Here is a 17,932-nt window from a genome sequence, read left to right as displayed (position 1 = left end):
AGACTCAGGAAACTTATAGCCAGTCCGGCTTTTAACAGAAGCAAGATATTCGATAACGACTTAGCCGCGTTGCATATGCAGAAAAGTAATATAAAATTCAACAGACCGGTGTACGTCGGTATGAGTATTCTCGACTTGTCAAAACACTTAATGTATGACTTTTATTACAACGAACTTAAGAAGCAATACGGCGATAGATGCGAGGTGTTATATACCGACACAGATTCTTTGTTGATGGAAATACAAACCGAGGATGTGTATAAAGATATGGCAGAAAAAATAGATATGTATGACACGAGCGATTACCCTAAAGATAATCCACTGCACAGCGTAGTAAATAAAAAGGTGTTAGGTAAGATGAAGGATGAATGTGCTGGGACTCCTATAGCGGAGTATGTAGGATTAAGACCTAAGATGTATTCTATAAAAAAGTCCGATAATGGAGAGATAAGAAAAGCCAAGGGTGTTAAGAAGTATGTTGTAAAAAAGCATATCAAACACGAACAGTATAAAGAATCATTATTCAATGGTAAAACGTTCAAACACGAGATGAACTCTTTAAGAAGTTACGATCATAGGATATATGGATTAAGAATGAACAAGACATCATTATCCCCCTTAGATACAAAGAGATGGATTGATAATGATGGTGTAACTACCTATGCTTATGGTTATGGTGGTAATACCGTACCGTCGGGAACTATGAACAACTCTTCTCGTACAAATGCCCTGCCCGGTCCATCTTGAAGATAATAAAGAATAGGCTCTCCTTCTTTCGTAACCAATCGACTAATGTTATACGTCTTAAGGGACCATATGGGATCGGTTGCGCGACGTAGGCCTCCTTCGAGTTCACCGGGCTGGTATAAATATCTTACCCTTACTCTATCCGGAAGTTTTCGTTCTTTGCCTCTCCTCGGTGCTGAAGATTCGGAAGTCACGGATTTCATTTTAATCGCATCGGATGGTTTCTTACCTATTAATCTTGTTACTTCATTATTCAGCGCTGATACAACGGCTGATAATCGTGTCACCCATTCGGTTGATCTCAATCGCTCGGATTTCATTTCGATCCCATACTGATAGCCAAACAAACGTTCCGCTAGAGTCCTGTTAAATCTTTCAACAATGGCTTGACTACGGTGGGCCTCTCTTTCACCACGGACGATTTTGACGTCGTGCTTTGTTAACAGTTTAGTTACCGATCCCATAAACTCTCGACCGGGATCTACTTGAAATAGCTTAGGCCATTTTAGTGGTCCGCGTTTATATATGCGGCTCAGTGCATTAGCTACTTCTGTTGATTCTTTCGATGTTAATGGCTCAGCCTCTTTGTATCGACTAGCCACATCCACTACTGTTAAAGCGTATTTATACGTTTTGCGTTTTACCTTATCGTGGGGAAGAAACAAGAGGTCAGCCTGATGAACTTCATTCGTCGTAGAAATATCAAACTTCTTCCTCGGTATATAACGCGGTGCCGGTAAATATATTTGCCACAACGCTTGTTTCTTTAACCAATCCTTGGCCACATCTTTAGATACCTTAGCCGCGGTGGCTAATTTTTTTATTGCTCCTACACCTTTCCAATATCCTCGTGGGCTATAGTAAATTTTATTCATTATTAATTAATATTGATGTTTCCTTTAATACAACTCATGACTATCGTTGAATCGCATAATCATTTTGGCATAAAAAATTCCCCCTGTAGTAGCAGTATAGGTATATGAATCCAGCTCCAGTGGAAGTGGTCCAGAACCCCTATTACCTATACTACTACGTCAGTTAGGCAGATACCTCCCAGGACAGGAGGAGAAACAACATCGGTTAGCCAGATACCTCCCAGGACATTGCGAGAAACAACGTTAGTTAGGCAGATACCTCCCGGGGCAGATAAACAACATCAGTTAGGCAGTTACCTCCCGGGATAGGGGGAGAACAACGTCAGTTAGCCAGATACCTCCCGGGACAGGGGGAGAAACAACGTCAGTTAGCCAGATACCTCAAGGGACAGGGGGAGAAACAACATCAGTTAGGCAGATACCTCCCGGGACAGGGGGAGAAACAACATCAGTTAGGCAGATACCTCCCGGGCCAGGGGGAGAAACAACGTCAGTTAGGCAGATACCTCAAGGGACAGGGGGAGAAACAACATCAGTTAGGCAGATACCTCCCAGGACAGGGGGAGAAACAACATCAGTTAGGCAGATACCTCCCAGGACAGGGGGGAGAAACAACATCAGTTAGGCAGATACCTCCCAGGACAGGGGGAGAAACAACGTGAGTTAGGCAGATATGGAGCCATCAGCTGGGGACAGTCTGGCTACTGGGATGAGAGATGGATCCGGATCCTCACCTGACTTATTGAGTTCATCTGCACCAAATATTCCAGCTAAAACACAGCGAGCAGAGGCGATGGTGCGGTTGATGTTTGTAGACCTGGCGCTGCAAGACAAAGTACTCGATCTATAGTCTTTCTACATGAGGCATCGACAGAGCTATGAGTGCACTCACAAGATCAAAAACAATAATATTGCAGGCACTATTAACTAAACATACAACAAAGAAAAGCTAGACTAATCCATCATGGATACAAAGAAATGGTGCTCACATTACATCTCACAGTACATCAAGACCACAGGATTTGTGAGGATCATTGTTTACATCTTGGATATTACTACAAAGTAATGACAAAAGGCCTATTTTGCAAACTTGACCACTGTTAGTACCAGATGAATATTATTATCACTCCTACATACTGCCATGGTCATTATATAGCCACACTGTTGTGTACTGGGAGCGGTCGGGTAGCCCAGTGGTTAAAGCGTTTGCTCTTCACGTCTAAGACCTGGGTTCGATTCCTGACATGGGTACAATGTGTGAAGCCCTTTTCTGGTGTCCCCCGCCGTGATATTGCTGGAACATTGCTGAAAGCGGGGTAAAACCATACTCACTGACTGACTGACTGTTGTAATTACTTGGCATTTATTTGTTTTGACTTGTAGATCTAGTTAATTTACAAAATAATTGTTAACTGTATACACATGTCTGGGTTAACATATTGTTTCAACAACTTACTACACTTGGTCCTGATTGAAGGATGTGTCGAGCAGCGCCCCCTGGCTGACGTACTCCGCCCGGAGCTTCTGCCCCAACTCAAACATCTGCTGCTGGCCACACGTGGTCAAACTCCCGGAAACACATCCACCCTGAAGTAAATAACATCCACCCTGAAGTAAACAACATCCACCCTCAAGTAAACAACATCCACCCTCAAGTAAACAGCATCCCCCTCAAGTAAACAACATCCACCCTCAAGTAAACAACATCCCCCCTCAAGTAAACAACATCCACCCTCAAGTAAACAACATCCACCCTCAAGTAAACAACATCCCCCTGAAGTAAACAACATCCCCCTCAAGTAAACAACATCCCTCCTGAAGTAAACAACATCCCCCTCAAGTAAACAACATCCACCCTCAAGTAAACAACATCCACCCTCAAGTAAACAACATCAAACAACATCCACCCTCAAGTAAACAACATCAAACAACATTCGCCCTCAAGTAAACAACATCAACCTTGTAGTAAACAACATCCACCCTCAAGTAAACAACATCAAACAACATCCACCCTCAAGTAAACAAAATCCAATTTAAACCTTGTCTGGCAAGGGTGGAAACTGGACGTTTACAGTCAGTTAATTCCCTTGCCTCAGGAAGATGCCACATGAAGGACTTTAAGATCACAGAACACTCCGCCACTTACCCGCAACACAGTCTTGCTGTACTGCCTCTCGTAGACCGATTTCTCTATTGTGTCACCCTGAAGACTTTTCAGTTGGAGCTTGAAGTGTGTGTGAGGTAGTACTCGGTTGTGGATATCTGCTCTGTATGTTGCCTGGAACAGACGGAAACCAGAGCTCTGTTGTCCATCGATGTACATATACTGCGTTAGTTTGGCAACAGACGGAAACCAGAGCTCTGTTGTTTATCGATGTACATATACTGCGTTAGTTTGGCAACAGACGGAAACCAGAGCTCTGTTGTCTATCGATGTACATATACTGCTTTAGTTTGGCAACAGACGGAAACCAGAGCTCTGTTGTCTATCGATGTACATATACTGCGTTAGTTTGGCAACAGATGGAAACCAGAGCTCTGTTGTCTATCGATGTACATATACTGCTTTAGTTTGGCAACAGACGGAAACCAGAGCTCTGTTGTCTATCCATGTACATATACTGCTTTAGTTTGGCAACAGACGGAAACCAGAGCTCTGTTGTCTATCAATGTACATATACTGCTTTAGTTTGGCAACAGACGGAAACCAGAGCTCTGTTGTCTATCGATGTACATATACTGCTTTAGTTTGGCAACAGATGGAAACCAGAGCTCTGTTGTCTATCGATGTACATATACTGCTTTAGTTTGGCAACAGACGGAAACCAGAGCTCTGTTGTCTATGGATGTACATGTACGGCTTTAGTTTGGCAACAGACGGAAACCAGAGCTCTGTTGTCTATCGATGTACATATACTGCTTTAGCTTGGCAACAGACAGAAACCAGAGCTCTGTTGTCTATCGATGTACATATACTGCTTTAGTTTGGCAATAGGACCCATGAAGAGCGAACAGAAGAAAAAGTTAGTCTTACGTCACAGCTCGCTTATGAGAGCATTTGAACATGTTTAATAAAACTGTGTGTAGGGGTGGGTGGCTCGGTGTGTTTATCTCACCTATTCTATGTTGGGGGTGAGGTTTTCGGACATCCATGATTATTGCAATTACTCACACCAAAACAGGGGTGTAGCATTATATACAGTCATTGCCATTGTAAATACATAGATGGTGTCTTTTTTAAAGAGAAAAATGTATATGTTTTATAAATTATAAGTGAATGAGACGTTTGACAGTACATGTGATCAGAGAGAAAATTACGAATGTGTTTCTTTAGCGTCCGAAAACCCATTACACGAGGAGGGGGGGGGGGGGGGGGGGGGGGGGTTGTCTGTATATATAACTCATCTGTTCTATCTGTAAACACGGGGATAAAACTCACCTGTTCTACGTTGGGGGTGAGGTGTATGGGGGTACGAGCCCCGTGTCTGAAAAACACTTGTACTTGTCGTAGTGTCAGACCTCTGCTTGAAATTTCGTCAGAATCGCCCGACTCCTGGGTCGATCTCTCAGTTTCGCCACTGACCCCTGAGGTGAGACAGGTGCGTGCTACGCACCCCCCGCATACTACAACCGCCCCTAGGTACCCGGACACCCGTCGCAATCTCCACCACCCCATCACATACAACTTTCTCCGTGGATGTCCTGCTTGATGAGAGGAAAATGCCACATCCGCCAGTCGATGTCTACATCAGCAGTTGTCTCCCTTTGTATGATGTTATTGCCCGGGGAAGCCCCATATTGGCGGTCATGTGGTCAGCTATTTTTAGACGCTCCGGCTGACCGTCACAGTGGCAGAAGTGACACTACCTAGACTAACGTCTAGTCTCTGAAATGAACATATTTTACAGAAAAGAAACAGTGGTTTCAATATATTTATAGAATATAATAAAAAGGAGCCCAGAGACTTTCTTCGTTTTCAGATACTGCAGTAGTCTAGACTTGCCAAACATTATAGACTTGCTTAGGCTCTATCGGATATATTTGTTTCATGGTATGACAGACTATAGACACTTCCCCGATTACCTAGTGCCGATAATTCTGCGTCGTGACAACGTTGCTTTACCCTTGCTACAACGTTGTGTTGAGACCTGCATCACTTCGGGGTTTCCTCCCACATTAAGCTGACACGCCGTGATATAACTGGAATAGTGTTAAAAGCGGTGTTAAACCCAACTCACTCACACACACACTAAAAAAAAAACCTAAATAAACCAAAAATACAACACCCATCCAAAAAAATCGACAGAATAATTACTAAACTACAAACAGGCCACACCAAACTAAATAATCACCGTAAAATAGCTAATCTACACACAACAGGAAACTGCCCACATTGCAAACAACAAGAAACACCAGAACACGTACTCATTCACTGCACACACTACCAAACACACCGAACAACACTACAGACCACCCTAAATCTTAAAACCGGACTTACACTAGAATCAATCCTAAATCCACAAAATAAATTAGAAAAATTCAAAGCCTTGGGCGTATACCTAATTAAAACAGGACTAATTAGTCGCATTTAAACCCAAAATAAAATATTAAAACCAAAACTACCTGATCTAACAACCACCCAACACACACAGCTCCCTTAGTTCGTCCCCCACCCACTCTTGGCATTCTTTCCAAATCTCAAAATTTCAAAATTACTATATAAGCAATCCCTAAAGCCCCCTCGTGGGATGCACAAACTCACTTTTCCCCTTTTTGGAAACACATTAAATGGCCTGGCCGGGCCCGTGTGCGACATACGCTTGCGGTCGGAAAGCGCACGTTAAATCTCCAACATAAGTAAGTTAGTACTAGTGCAAAATTTGCAATGTGCCACAATCCAGATTTGTTAGGAAATACTAGACCCGTGAAGATCCGGGGTAGAATAGGTCTTCAGCAACCCATGCTAGCCGTAAAAGGTGACTTTGCTTGTCGTAAGAGGCGAAAAACGGGATCGGATGGTCAGGCTTGCTGACTTGGTTGATGCATGTCGTCGTATCACAATTTGTTGATCGATGCTCATGATGTAAATCACTGGATTGCCTGGTCCAGACTCGATTATTTAAAAACAGCCGTCATATATATACCTGGGATATTCCCTGATGCGGCGTAAAACAACAAACCAAAAACAAACAAACAAGGAAATACTATTCTTTATTGTTATTAGATTGTGAAAAAATGGAAAGACTAATTGGGTTTCCAAAATTAAAAATATTCTATTTCTTTTGGATTTGGCTTCACTTGGGAGCAGGATTGTGTAAATAATGTCCGAACCTTTTGTCGGAATTTCATTGAGTTAAGTGTCCATATGAGCAGGATTGGCATGGAGCCCTGGCATCAAGCTCTAAATCGCTATCCTTTATTCAATTCAAAACCTCATTTAGCGCAGAAACATATTAAAGGGCAAGTTCACACGGAAATGAACCTATTTTTCTTGTACTTTTTCCACATTAAAAGTGTTAACCTAGTAGTGTCATAGACAAAAATATAAAAATATCACAATTATTTAACATATGTTTTGCATTAAAACGATTTATATTTTTCACATTTACCAAGTGTTCTATTTTCATAACAAAAACACCATGGATTATGCCCCTTGCAATATGACGTCATTGGTGCCAATTGATAAACATTATGACGTCATCATGCTATGTTAGAGCCGCTTCACGTGGTGTAGGTACAGGTGTGTGATTCTAGCGTCTCAGATACAAGCCAGCATAGTGTTATGCTGAGTCACCACTGCGCCGGAGTGTGTCGTAGGCCATGTTGTTTTACCGAAAACTGGTACTTGATATCTTTTGCGTTGAGAATAGACAGGGATCCAGTTGAATTGGCACCAATTACGTCATAATCTAAGGGGGATAACTCAAGCCTGTTTAGCTCGAAAAACGAAGGCCTCATAACGGCATATCATTTTCACACTATTGTGAGCTTCCTACTTTCACTGTGAAAAAAATGAGTTTACATTTTCAAACACAGATATTAACTAATTCTAAAATTGCGTTTTGTTTAGAAAAAGAAAGAAAGTGATTTTAGCGTGTACACTTCCCCTTTAAGGAGTTGTCAATTTCCAAATTAAGGGTTGCTGATGGTCAATTGAGATGCTGCTCACACCAGCTCAGAATTGAGACAGGCGGACATAGCAAAGAACCAAAACACATTGTTTCATCTGCAAACGTCAACATATCGAGGATGAATATTATTTTATTGTAATATGCAATGTATATAATAATCTGAGATATAAGTACATACCTCAGAAATTCTATGTAAATCCATCCCAACATAAGTTTAACATGTTAAAGCCGTCAGTGAATGCACTTACTCTGCAAAACTTCGTGTATATGAGTGAGTGAGTTGGGTTTAACGCCGCTTTCAACAATATTCAAGTTATATCACAGCGTGTCAGCTTAATGTGGGAGGAAAGCCCGAAGTGATGCAGGTCTCAGACGTTTACCACTTCGGTGAAACCCACGAGCACGGGTATGGTGCTGACAAACCTAGAAACATAATCGGGGCGAACCGGGATTCGAACCCACAATCATAGGTTTCTGGCGTGCCCAAGGAACGCAACTCTGCACAGTGAATCGCGGCGCCTTAGACGACTAGGCCCCCCGTGCCCCCTTCGTGGATATGAACAACTTGTCTTGTTACATGGATATATATCTCTCATTTTTGAACACACTTTGATGTAGCATGGGCCTATTGCCTACACTACTAATGAATAAAGACTTACATTGTATGGCTAGGATGGGTAACTCATGTAGTCGGGTCGGATGGGTCCTAAGTAGGACTCGGGTACCCACAGGACTACCCGGACCCGTGGTTAGTCATGTGATAATGGTTAAATAGAGAATCTCACCCGAGTGTCTTTTGATATCAGATATATCAACACGGGTTGATAAAAGTGGGAAAACTCCGAGGATTTTTTTTCCACTTTTATCAACTTGTGTTGATATATTTGATATCAAAAGACACGAGGGTGAGATTTTATTTATCATCCAACATCATTCTTCCAACTTTTTCAGTTTGTAGAAAGTAATAAGCAGTGTCTTAGTGTAAAAAGTACTGCTAACAGCTTCAGTAACAGAGCCATTAGTGATGTCATTTGATTGTGACGTCATGGTAACAATGACGTCACAATGGTCTGCAAAGCATTGTGATGCAATTTCATTGCAGCGATATCTACAGTATAGATATCGCTTGATCTCACCCAAGCGATATCTCCTGTCGGAGCCAGTTTTGGATGATAAATGACAATAACAATGAAATTCCATGGTTACGCAAGTACAAGTCGGTAATGTTCGCATTTAATTCTGACTATAGGCACATTCATTCTGACTTCAGTCAGCTTCAGTGTATACACTATCAGATCGTTATAAACACTTTTTGCCAGGGCTCCCGTTAAACATTTCCCAATTGAACATTTTGTGACCTACACCAGTACCCGGGTAGTAAATTTGGACTCGTCCCAGCCCTATTACATTGGGATAAAAGCACCACCTTGGGTTGGTATTTTAGGAAAAAATACTATTAGAATATATATTATATATTAAAATGTTTTATTTGTTTTTGAAGGAAATATTTATATCAATTTGGTTTTCTCCCTCTCTCTCTTCTCTCTCTCTCCCCCGAGGGGACGTGGGGCGGTGGGGTAGCCTGGGGCGTTGCTCGTCACGCCGAAGACCCGGGTTTGATTTTCAGCATGGGAACAATGTGTAAAGCGCATTTCTGGTGTGCCCCGCCGTGATATTGCTGGAATATAGCTAAAAGCGGCGTAAAACCACACTCACTCACTCTCTTCTGCGATTACTATTTGTTTCACCATGTCCCTCCCAACAGCTCGGTGGGTGTATTACTGCTGCTTCCCTGACATTCCTATCACTTTTAACATTGCCGATTTTTTAAAATAGAAAACAGCATCCCTAACCACTTTTTTCACACACACAGACACACCGATCGATCCAAAACACCAGTAAAATATCTTGAAAACTATAGTTGGCAAACAGTTGAGTTCCAGATAATTGTCGCCGCTTCAGCGAAATCACATGGTCCTTATGTCTGTGTCAAGCGCAAGCGCTACAGTGCTATAAATGGCATCCATGTATTACTATTACTGCTTGGGGGGTTGGGGGTAACGGGTGACTCAAGACGGAGCCTAGTCGCTCACGCGCAATTTGTGTAACAAGGGAGACAACTCGTGGCGACAGGTGCGCTTTTACGGAAGTCCAATGAAATGAAGGCTGTGACGTCATAGCTAAGCTTGAATGGCGGAAGAACGATGTAAAGAAATTAAGGTAATATGCTTTTCAACTTCCGCACACACGCCGAGTTAAGTCGCGCGATGGTTGAACCGCACCAGCCGCATATAAAACAGATTGACTTTTGCTTCATTGCAGTATGAGGTATAACACAAAAACCGATAGCGCAGCAGCCATCGTTTTAGAGGGAAATCCTCGCGATGCGACTATCACAACAATGAACGCGGAGACATGCGTGTGTGTCGGCATGTGAACGCGCTCATTCCACAACACAATAACTTCAGCGATATCCCAACTTATGCCCAAAGCCTCGACTGTAACAGTCTTGCTGTTGAAATACTGTGTGGGATTCTCTTCATACAATAACCCACGGCAGTCAGATGGGAGCATGTCTCTCCCCACAAAACACTAGACCCTATATCACACCATAACAGTCAGTTGGTGATAATCTATGCTTCGATATTGGTGACAATGTTAGCCCAGTGTCAAAATCATTGATCAGCCCAAGGGCACCCCTTTTACTTGACAGTATTAAAGAGCAATACACCAGAGTATACGGTAAATCTTCAAATTGATGCATCTGTATAAAAGTGCTACTAAACAGACCCCTAGCCAACAATGCCTCTCACTATTAGGCCTAATGCAACCTCTACTTCCGCTAAAAACTCAGTTGATGTCCATAACGTTATTTTTGGTTACTGTTTAAAGGACTTATAATGATGTAATTGTTACAGCTACTGCTCAATATACCATGTTGTTTAACAAACACTTGTTGTTTCTATTATTCGCACTATCCAAAGCGTGCAAGGAATTTTATTTTATATTGTTGGCGTTTCTATTATTCGCGCTATATTTTGATATTGTTTACATTAATTCAGCAAAACAGCTCCAGATAAGCTTTTGGTGGTTTGGTTATTTTACCCATGCATTTTAAAATCATTGGGTATCAGTAATTCTATCTGGGTATTCAAATTTCTGTTACCCACTAGTTTTACACATGTGGGTATTTTAGTTAAATATTTAATAACACTATTCATCTAGTCCCTGCAAACTGGTGTCGTGTGGGTTCGAGAGCTTTATAGGACTCAAAAATACCACGATACTTCCACAAGAAAGTGTGATGGCAAATGATCATGATGTAACTGTCATTGTGGAGTTTGGCAAGTTTGACGGAATGCCTGTTTATAATTACAAAATAAGTTGCTAATTTGCTAATTGAATACGCAGGTTTATTTCACAATATTTGATGATACGCACAAGTTTTATTTTTGTAGCGTATCTGTAATGTTTGTTGCATCTTTGATACGCTTGGATTTTATTTTACTGTGTATTTCTGCATTTCTGATGCATATTTTACGCAGATATGCAGCTTATCTGGAGCTCTGCAAAATTAAATGTGAACAGATTTGCAGATCACACCAGCTTACTGTTACAGCCAGTCTATTAATTGATGCCTTGAGACAAATTTTAGTTCTCAGAGAATAGATGCATGATCACTGTCTCATACTGACACACTTCAAATGTTTATATTTGGTAAAATGACTGCAATAATGAAATTAAGTTCTTCTAGGTATTTCGGCAAGATAATCAAAAACAACAATGTATCAGTTGGATTCGAAGATGTGTGTTGTCTTGTACTGCTAAAATGGTTTTCTTGTCATTTATTTCGAGTTAAAATTATTTGTATTCAGTGTGTTTTTAGTATAGTAAAAAGTGGATCAATAATGATACTACATATTGAATTTGAAATACATATTGAATTTGAAATAGATTAAGCCTGGAAAAATTATAGTTTCTGAAACTATTTTTTACGATCTTTGCATCAAAATTCTCTTGCATTGTATTGTTATAGCTATTTCCGACTTAGGTCACGAGAAAATTCTAGGTTTTGGACGATACACCAATTGTGATATCCGATATGTATCATGATACCTTGCTCATAATCAGATACGTATCACGATACTTGCATGTGCTGTTATCTGTGGTGTGTAAGCCATCTCTTTCACAGACAGGATGGTCAGATCAGTTGGCAGTGTCAAGTATGCCGCAATGGATGAAAATGTTTATGTTTTGACTACTCAATTTCACTTGTAATTAGTGTTTGGTGTAGCATTTATTTAAAAACATATTTAACGAAAGAATCGATACTTTTCACTCATGTGCGATTGTAGCGGCCATAAAATTTCCGAGTCCCGTGAAGGGATTCGAACCACGGACCTTCTGATCAGAGGTCAGACGCCTTGTCCACATGACCAAAGAGGTTAACCCCGTCAGCAAGTTGACAAGGTAAGGATGTCATCTGTGGGATGACTCCACGCCCTGCTACATACTCCCCTGTCAAAAGAAGGCACGTCCCGGGCCGCATAGTAGGGTACTGAGGCTTATTTTGCTCAAATTTGATATGAACGTGCTCAGCCCCACGTTGGGCGCCAATGTAGCGGCCATAAAATTTCCGAGTCCCGTGAAGGGATTCGAACCACGGACCTTCTGATCAGAGGTCGGACGCCTTGTCCACATGACCAAAGAGGTTAACCCCGTCAGCAAGTTGACAAGGTAAGGATGTCATCTGTGGGATGACTCCACGCCCTGCTACACGATTGTGATTGATATTTGTTTTGAGAAGTAAAAAATGCGATCCACCGATGCATCGTGTATTGTCTCACAACTAGAAAATACACAGTAATCTTAATCTCTGCATATAAAACAATGCCTAGCAGAACATGCAATACAATGTAAATGGTAAATCATCGTGTCTAGTGATGTTGTATAGCAAGTTACACACTTTATGATTGACCAAGTTTGTCAGCGGTTTGTTCTCCTGAAGACATATGGGGGAAGGTCCTCTGGTCAGCAGTTAATTTTGAGACATAAATGCTATGTTTTATTAATGTGATCAAAGACCACTCACATTTTTTCATCAATTTCACTCTCGCATTAATTCCAAGATATACAGTATTTCATTCTCCAGTTCATAAACATGCCCTGGGTACAGCATTGATTTGCTATATGCAAGCCTCTCGTGGATGAGGATGTATTGTGTCGGTGAGGTGTTTTGGGGGAAGATATAGAGGAGATTTTATAAAGCAGTTAGGTTGAATTGTGTTGGGTGAGTTTGTGTTGGGTGGATGAGGATGTATTGGATGGGTGATGTATTTCTTTGGGAGATTATGTTGAGCGGGTGAGTTTTTGTGTTGGGTGAGTTTGTATTGGTTGTGTCGGGTGAGTTTGTATGGGATGCATGAGGTTGTGTTGAACGGGTGAGTTTTTGTGTTTGGTGAGTTTGTATTGAATACATGAGGTTGTATCGAGTGGGTGAGGTTGTCATGTGGATAAGGTTTTGTCAAGTGGGTGAGGTTGTGTCAGGTGTCGGGTGGGTGAGAATGTCTGGGATAGGTGAGGTTGTGTCATGTGGATGAGGTTGTGTTGAGTGGTTGAGATTGTCTGGGATGGGTGAGGTGTGGTGGGTGAGGTTGTTTTATGTGGATGAGGTTGTGTTGAGTGGGTGAGGTTGTGTCAGGTGTTGGGTGGTTGAGGTTGTGTCAGGTGGGTGAGGTTGTGTCACGTGTCGGGTGGTTGAGGTCATGTCAGATGTCGGGTGGGTGAGATTGTGTCTGGTTTGTCGGGTAAGTCTACTCCAGCTATTAGAGCTGAGACGATACACCAACTGTACAATCCAATACGTATCACGATACCTAGGTCACGCTCTGATATGTATCACGATACTTGCATGTGCTCTTATCTGTGGTTCCTAAGCCATCTTTGTCACAGGCAGGATAGTCAAATACCTGGCACACTGATGATTTACAGTTGGCAGTGTCAAGTATGGCGCAATGGATGAAAATATTTACTTTTTATTAAATTTCACAACTAATCAGCATTTTGTGTCCCACCACTACCAGGTAGTGTCCTAACTGTGCTGACCCTGTGCTTATTGTCTGTTGCAGGAGCCAGGTTGGCTGGAATAGCTGCTGAAGGTAAGTCGAGAATGTGCAATGCTCTTCCATATCCTCATCTGTTCAACAATTGATCTTGCTGGCTGCTGTAAATAGTGACTGTGCTTGTCATAGCAGGTGACTAACAGGATCAGGTGGTCAGGCTCACTGACTTGGTTGATGCATGTCATCATATCCTGATTGTGTAGATTGATGCTCATGATATCCATCACTGGATTGTCTGGTTCAGACTGGATTATTTAGAAACTGCTGTTATATAGCTGGAATATTGCTGAATGCGGCCTTAAAACAACAAACGAAACAAAACATGTATGCCTCAATTACCAAGAATTGTACATGATTTTGTTTGTTTGTTTGTTCTTTAATGCCGCGGGGGCACGGGTAGCCCAATCGTCTAAGGCGATGCGATTCACTTGCAGAGTTGCATCCCTTGAGCGCGCCAGAAACCTATGATTGTGTGTTCGAATCCCGGTTCGCCCCAATTATGTTTCTAGGTTTGTCAGCACCATACCCGTGCTCGTGGGTTTCACCGAAGTGGTAAACGTCTGAGACCTGCATCACTTTGGGCTTTCCTCCCACATGAAGCTGACATGCCGTGATATAACTGGAATACTGTTAAAAGCGGCGTTAAACCCAACTCACTCACTCACTCACTTAAATGCCATACTGGGCAATATTTCAGCTTTATGAAGGCAGTTTCTAAATAATTCATAATAATAACTGTGCATGAGTGGATCATTGGGGAATACAGAAATATATTATTGGTTATTGTGTCTTTAGTTGCTGTATACAGTGTCATATTCTGTATACAGGACCAGTACATATGTTTCCTGTTATGTTAACAGTGGAATATAAAATGTGAACAATGAACATATATAGGCAAAAATGGATAGAATTGTCACAAAAATACCCACATGTTAACTGCAGGCCACTGTAACTTGATAAGTCTGCTATCTTTTTTATTGCTATATGATGTCATTGGCATCACGTTTCTTTTTTGCGACATCTGCCTGTAATGTTCTATGACCTTGCTATTTGTAAACCAGTGACCTCCGTTTTGAGTTTTTTTATATAGCAGGGTTAGTCATTGTTTGGACCATGTATATGTTTAAAACTGAGAATTGATAATCCTCAAGGCTAATTTCCGAAACACAATTTGAATTACAAGCTAATTAACTTTCCGAGTCAAGCCTATATTTAGAACCGTTATATACATCTAAAACATTTCTTTTCTTTTTTAAATCGCAAAATGCTTACTCATTTTGGGAAAACCCAATAGAGTGATGAATAGATGAGTGAAAAAATATTGGTTACCATGGTTACCCAATGAAAAATGTAATAACCCAATAAGAATAGAAACCTTCGAGTAAAAACTCAATTACTCAAAAAAGTTATCTGTAGCTCTGAGACTACCACTGTGCAGAGTTGCGTCCCTTGGGCATGGCAGAAACCTATGATTGTGGGTTCGAATCCCGGTTCGCCCCGAATTGTGTTTCTAGGTTTGTCAGCACCATACCCGTGCTCGTGGGTTTCACCGAAGTGGTAAACGTCTGAGACCTGCACACTTCGGGCTTTCCTCCCACATTAAGCTGACACGCCGTGATATAACTGGAATACTGTTAAAAGCGGCGTTAAACCCAACTCACTCACTCACTGAGACTGCCACAAGGCATTGAACAGAAGGAAACAGTTGTTCTTGGTTGGGTTGGTATAGCTCGTCCAAATACACTCGATTAATATGGAAGTGCTTGCCCAAACACACCCGTTGCGCATTTTCTTTTTTTTGGTAAATCTCGTGCGTGTCATGCTGATGTGACGGACCACTACGTTGAACGGGGTAACATGTAAAGTTGACATTTATTCGTTGTGGGACGAAGACGTCCTCAGAGCTCCAGTCAGGAGATTGCCACTGCTAATACTAGAATTAACTTCCATTATCCACTTTATAACAGAAAGTGGTCAATTATTCACTTTTGATGAGTATATAGAAACATTTCATTTTGGGGCGATTTAGTTAGTGTGGCAATGAAGGTTTGTGTTTCTGTTTAATTAAAATGTCCGACATGATATTTTTTAATTTGTTGTTTACTTAACGGGGAATAACGTGCCTCATTCACACGCCATGATATAACTGGAATACTGTTAAAAGCGGCGTTAAACCCAGCTCACTCACTCACTGAGACTACCACAAGGCGTTGTCAGTGTCGCAAGTATTTGTATGCTCTTTCCATGTTTGAAGTCTGCCTAATATATGGTATTACTTCAAGGTGTGTTTTAATGTAAAGAACTCCTGATGGTTGGTGTGCAGACATAACCTTGTTTTGAAATAAATAGAAAAAAAGCGACAAGAACGTTGACCGGCTTAACAAACACTACGCTCGACTGTCAGGGCACCGAAAGGTTTGTCTATAAAAGGGTATGTAAGTTGTTTTTCAACTGGTGGTGGGATGATGCACTGATGCATCAGTGAATCGTGATATTTCATTTCGCGATACCAGTATCGATCACTGTTGCACACAAAGTAAAAAGTATCGATTCTTACCTTAAATGTATTCTTTAATGAAAGTAACACCAAACACTAATTCCCACACATTTCTGGTGTTCCTCCGCCGTGATATTGCTGGAATATTGCTAAAAGCGGCGTAAAACCATGCTCACTCACTCACTCACTCACTCACTCCTATGGCTTTATGGTCTCATAATTTGCTTATGTTAAGTGATCGTCTTAATAGGTGGTCAGTTCTGTGTATAATTGCTTTGTCTTCCTTCCTCACTGTCATATCGTCCTTTGTTTTCACGAGATCTGTGAATTTCTGGAATAAGTGTTTTCTCTCTGTCTCTGGCATGCTAAACACCTTACATTGTTTTTTTCTGGAGTATGGTTCATTTAACAGTTTTTTTATTTGTAATCAGGTCATCAATTTGTACTTGTTGACCTTTCACATGACTTCAGGATTGTTGTTTGTAGTCTGTAGATGAGAAATATCATCCTGTGGTTTGTCAAATTTTAACTCTGAAAGAACTTCTTTTGTCTCTTAATTAATATTTTCCTTGAGAGATTTTACTGCACCATCCACAGCTGATGCGATTAATTCTTTCAAGTCACCTTTTGATTGGTTGGTTGGTTTGTTGTTTAACGCTGCACTCAGCAATATTCCAGCTGTATGACGGCGGTCTGTAAATAATCGAGTCTGGACCAGACAATCCAGTGATTGACATCATGAGCATCGATCCACGCAATTGGGATCGATGACATGCATCAACCAAGTCAGCGAGCCTGACCACCCGATCCCGTTAGTCGCCTGTTACCTTTTGAGGGCATTTCAGACAGTATACCATGAATTTCAGCCATTTTGTGTGCTCTTCCACTGATTTCTGACCTTTAGAGAGGCATGCCGATGAAACTATGTCTCACAAAGTCACAAAATTAACCGAATTCACAATCACAAAATTCTTGAGCTGACCTATGACCTGTCACAGAAGCACTTAGTGGAAAAAATACAAAGTCCTGAGACATGTCATATCGAGAATTTTATGATTGTCACTAATTTGCAAACATGAAGTGTTTATTTACAGACAAGTCATGTGGAGAAGCTTCTTAATTCGTAAGACCGCCTCTGTGGTCTAATGGTAGAGCGTCCGCCCGGAGAGCGGAGGGTCCGCGGTTTGATCCCGACTGCGTCATGCCAAACGACGTTAAATGATGGTACTTGTTGTTACCCTGTCTGGTGCTCGGCATTAAGGGGCTAAAACAAGGACTGATCGGCTCGGAGTCAGTATACTGTGTCTGAGTGGGGTATTCATGTTAAACTGCGGCATGGTATCTCAGTGAGCTAGCACTATAAATCGGCATCAGTCCGGACTAGTACAAGCAGCCACACACACACACGTGCATGCACGTCACTTTATAAGTGCAATAATCTTAGACGCGACGTTAAAACCCATTTCACCTCACGTCTTAATTTGTTATTTTGGTTGGAGCAGATTCACATGTGTTGTCTTTGTGCTGGCCAAGGGAGACAACTTGAGCAGAAAAGTTTTG

General features: G+C 41.5%; 2 protein-coding genes across 2 annotated transcripts in view; one reads left to right on the top strand and one right to left on the bottom strand.

The window, feature by feature from the left end:
- The window catches only part of LOC139477277 (lysophosphatidic acid phosphatase type 6-like), a 44,124-nt gene extending 38,781 nt beyond the window's left edge, over nt 1–5,343 (bottom strand). The window contains exons 1-4 of the mRNA XM_071259824.1: nt 5,062–5,343; nt 3,769–3,900; nt 3,079–3,209; nt 2,357–2,445 (exon numbers count right to left, since the gene is read on the bottom strand). Of these exons, the coding sequence (XP_071115925.1) occupies nt 2,357–2,445; nt 3,079–3,209; nt 3,769–3,900; nt 5,062–5,298 (589 nt within the window). The 5' untranslated portion in view covers nt 5,299–5,343. The remainder of the gene's footprint in view (nt 1–2,356; nt 2,446–3,078; nt 3,210–3,768; nt 3,901–5,061) is intronic.
- A 4,577-nt stretch (nt 5,344–9,920) lies between these two features.
- The window catches only part of LOC139477286 (adenomatous polyposis coli protein-like), a 62,770-nt gene continuing 54,758 nt past the window's right edge, over nt 9,921–17,932 (top strand). The window contains exons 1-2 of the mRNA XM_071259833.1: nt 9,921–9,973; nt 13,882–13,911. The gene's annotated coding sequence lies outside the window, so the exon portion shown is untranslated. The remainder of the gene's footprint in view (nt 9,974–13,881; nt 13,912–17,932) is intronic.

Source organism: Haliotis cracherodii, unplaced genomic scaffold, assembly GCF_022045235.1.
Source record: "Haliotis cracherodii isolate W230 unplaced genomic scaffold, xgHalCrac1.p SCAF_32, whole genome shotgun sequence".
NCBI classification, from domain to species: domain Eukaryota; kingdom Metazoa; phylum Mollusca; class Gastropoda; order Lepetellida; family Haliotidae; genus Haliotis; species Haliotis cracherodii.
Note: the sequence above shows the minus strand (reverse complement) of the source record. Positions and strands in the feature narration are given on the sequence as shown.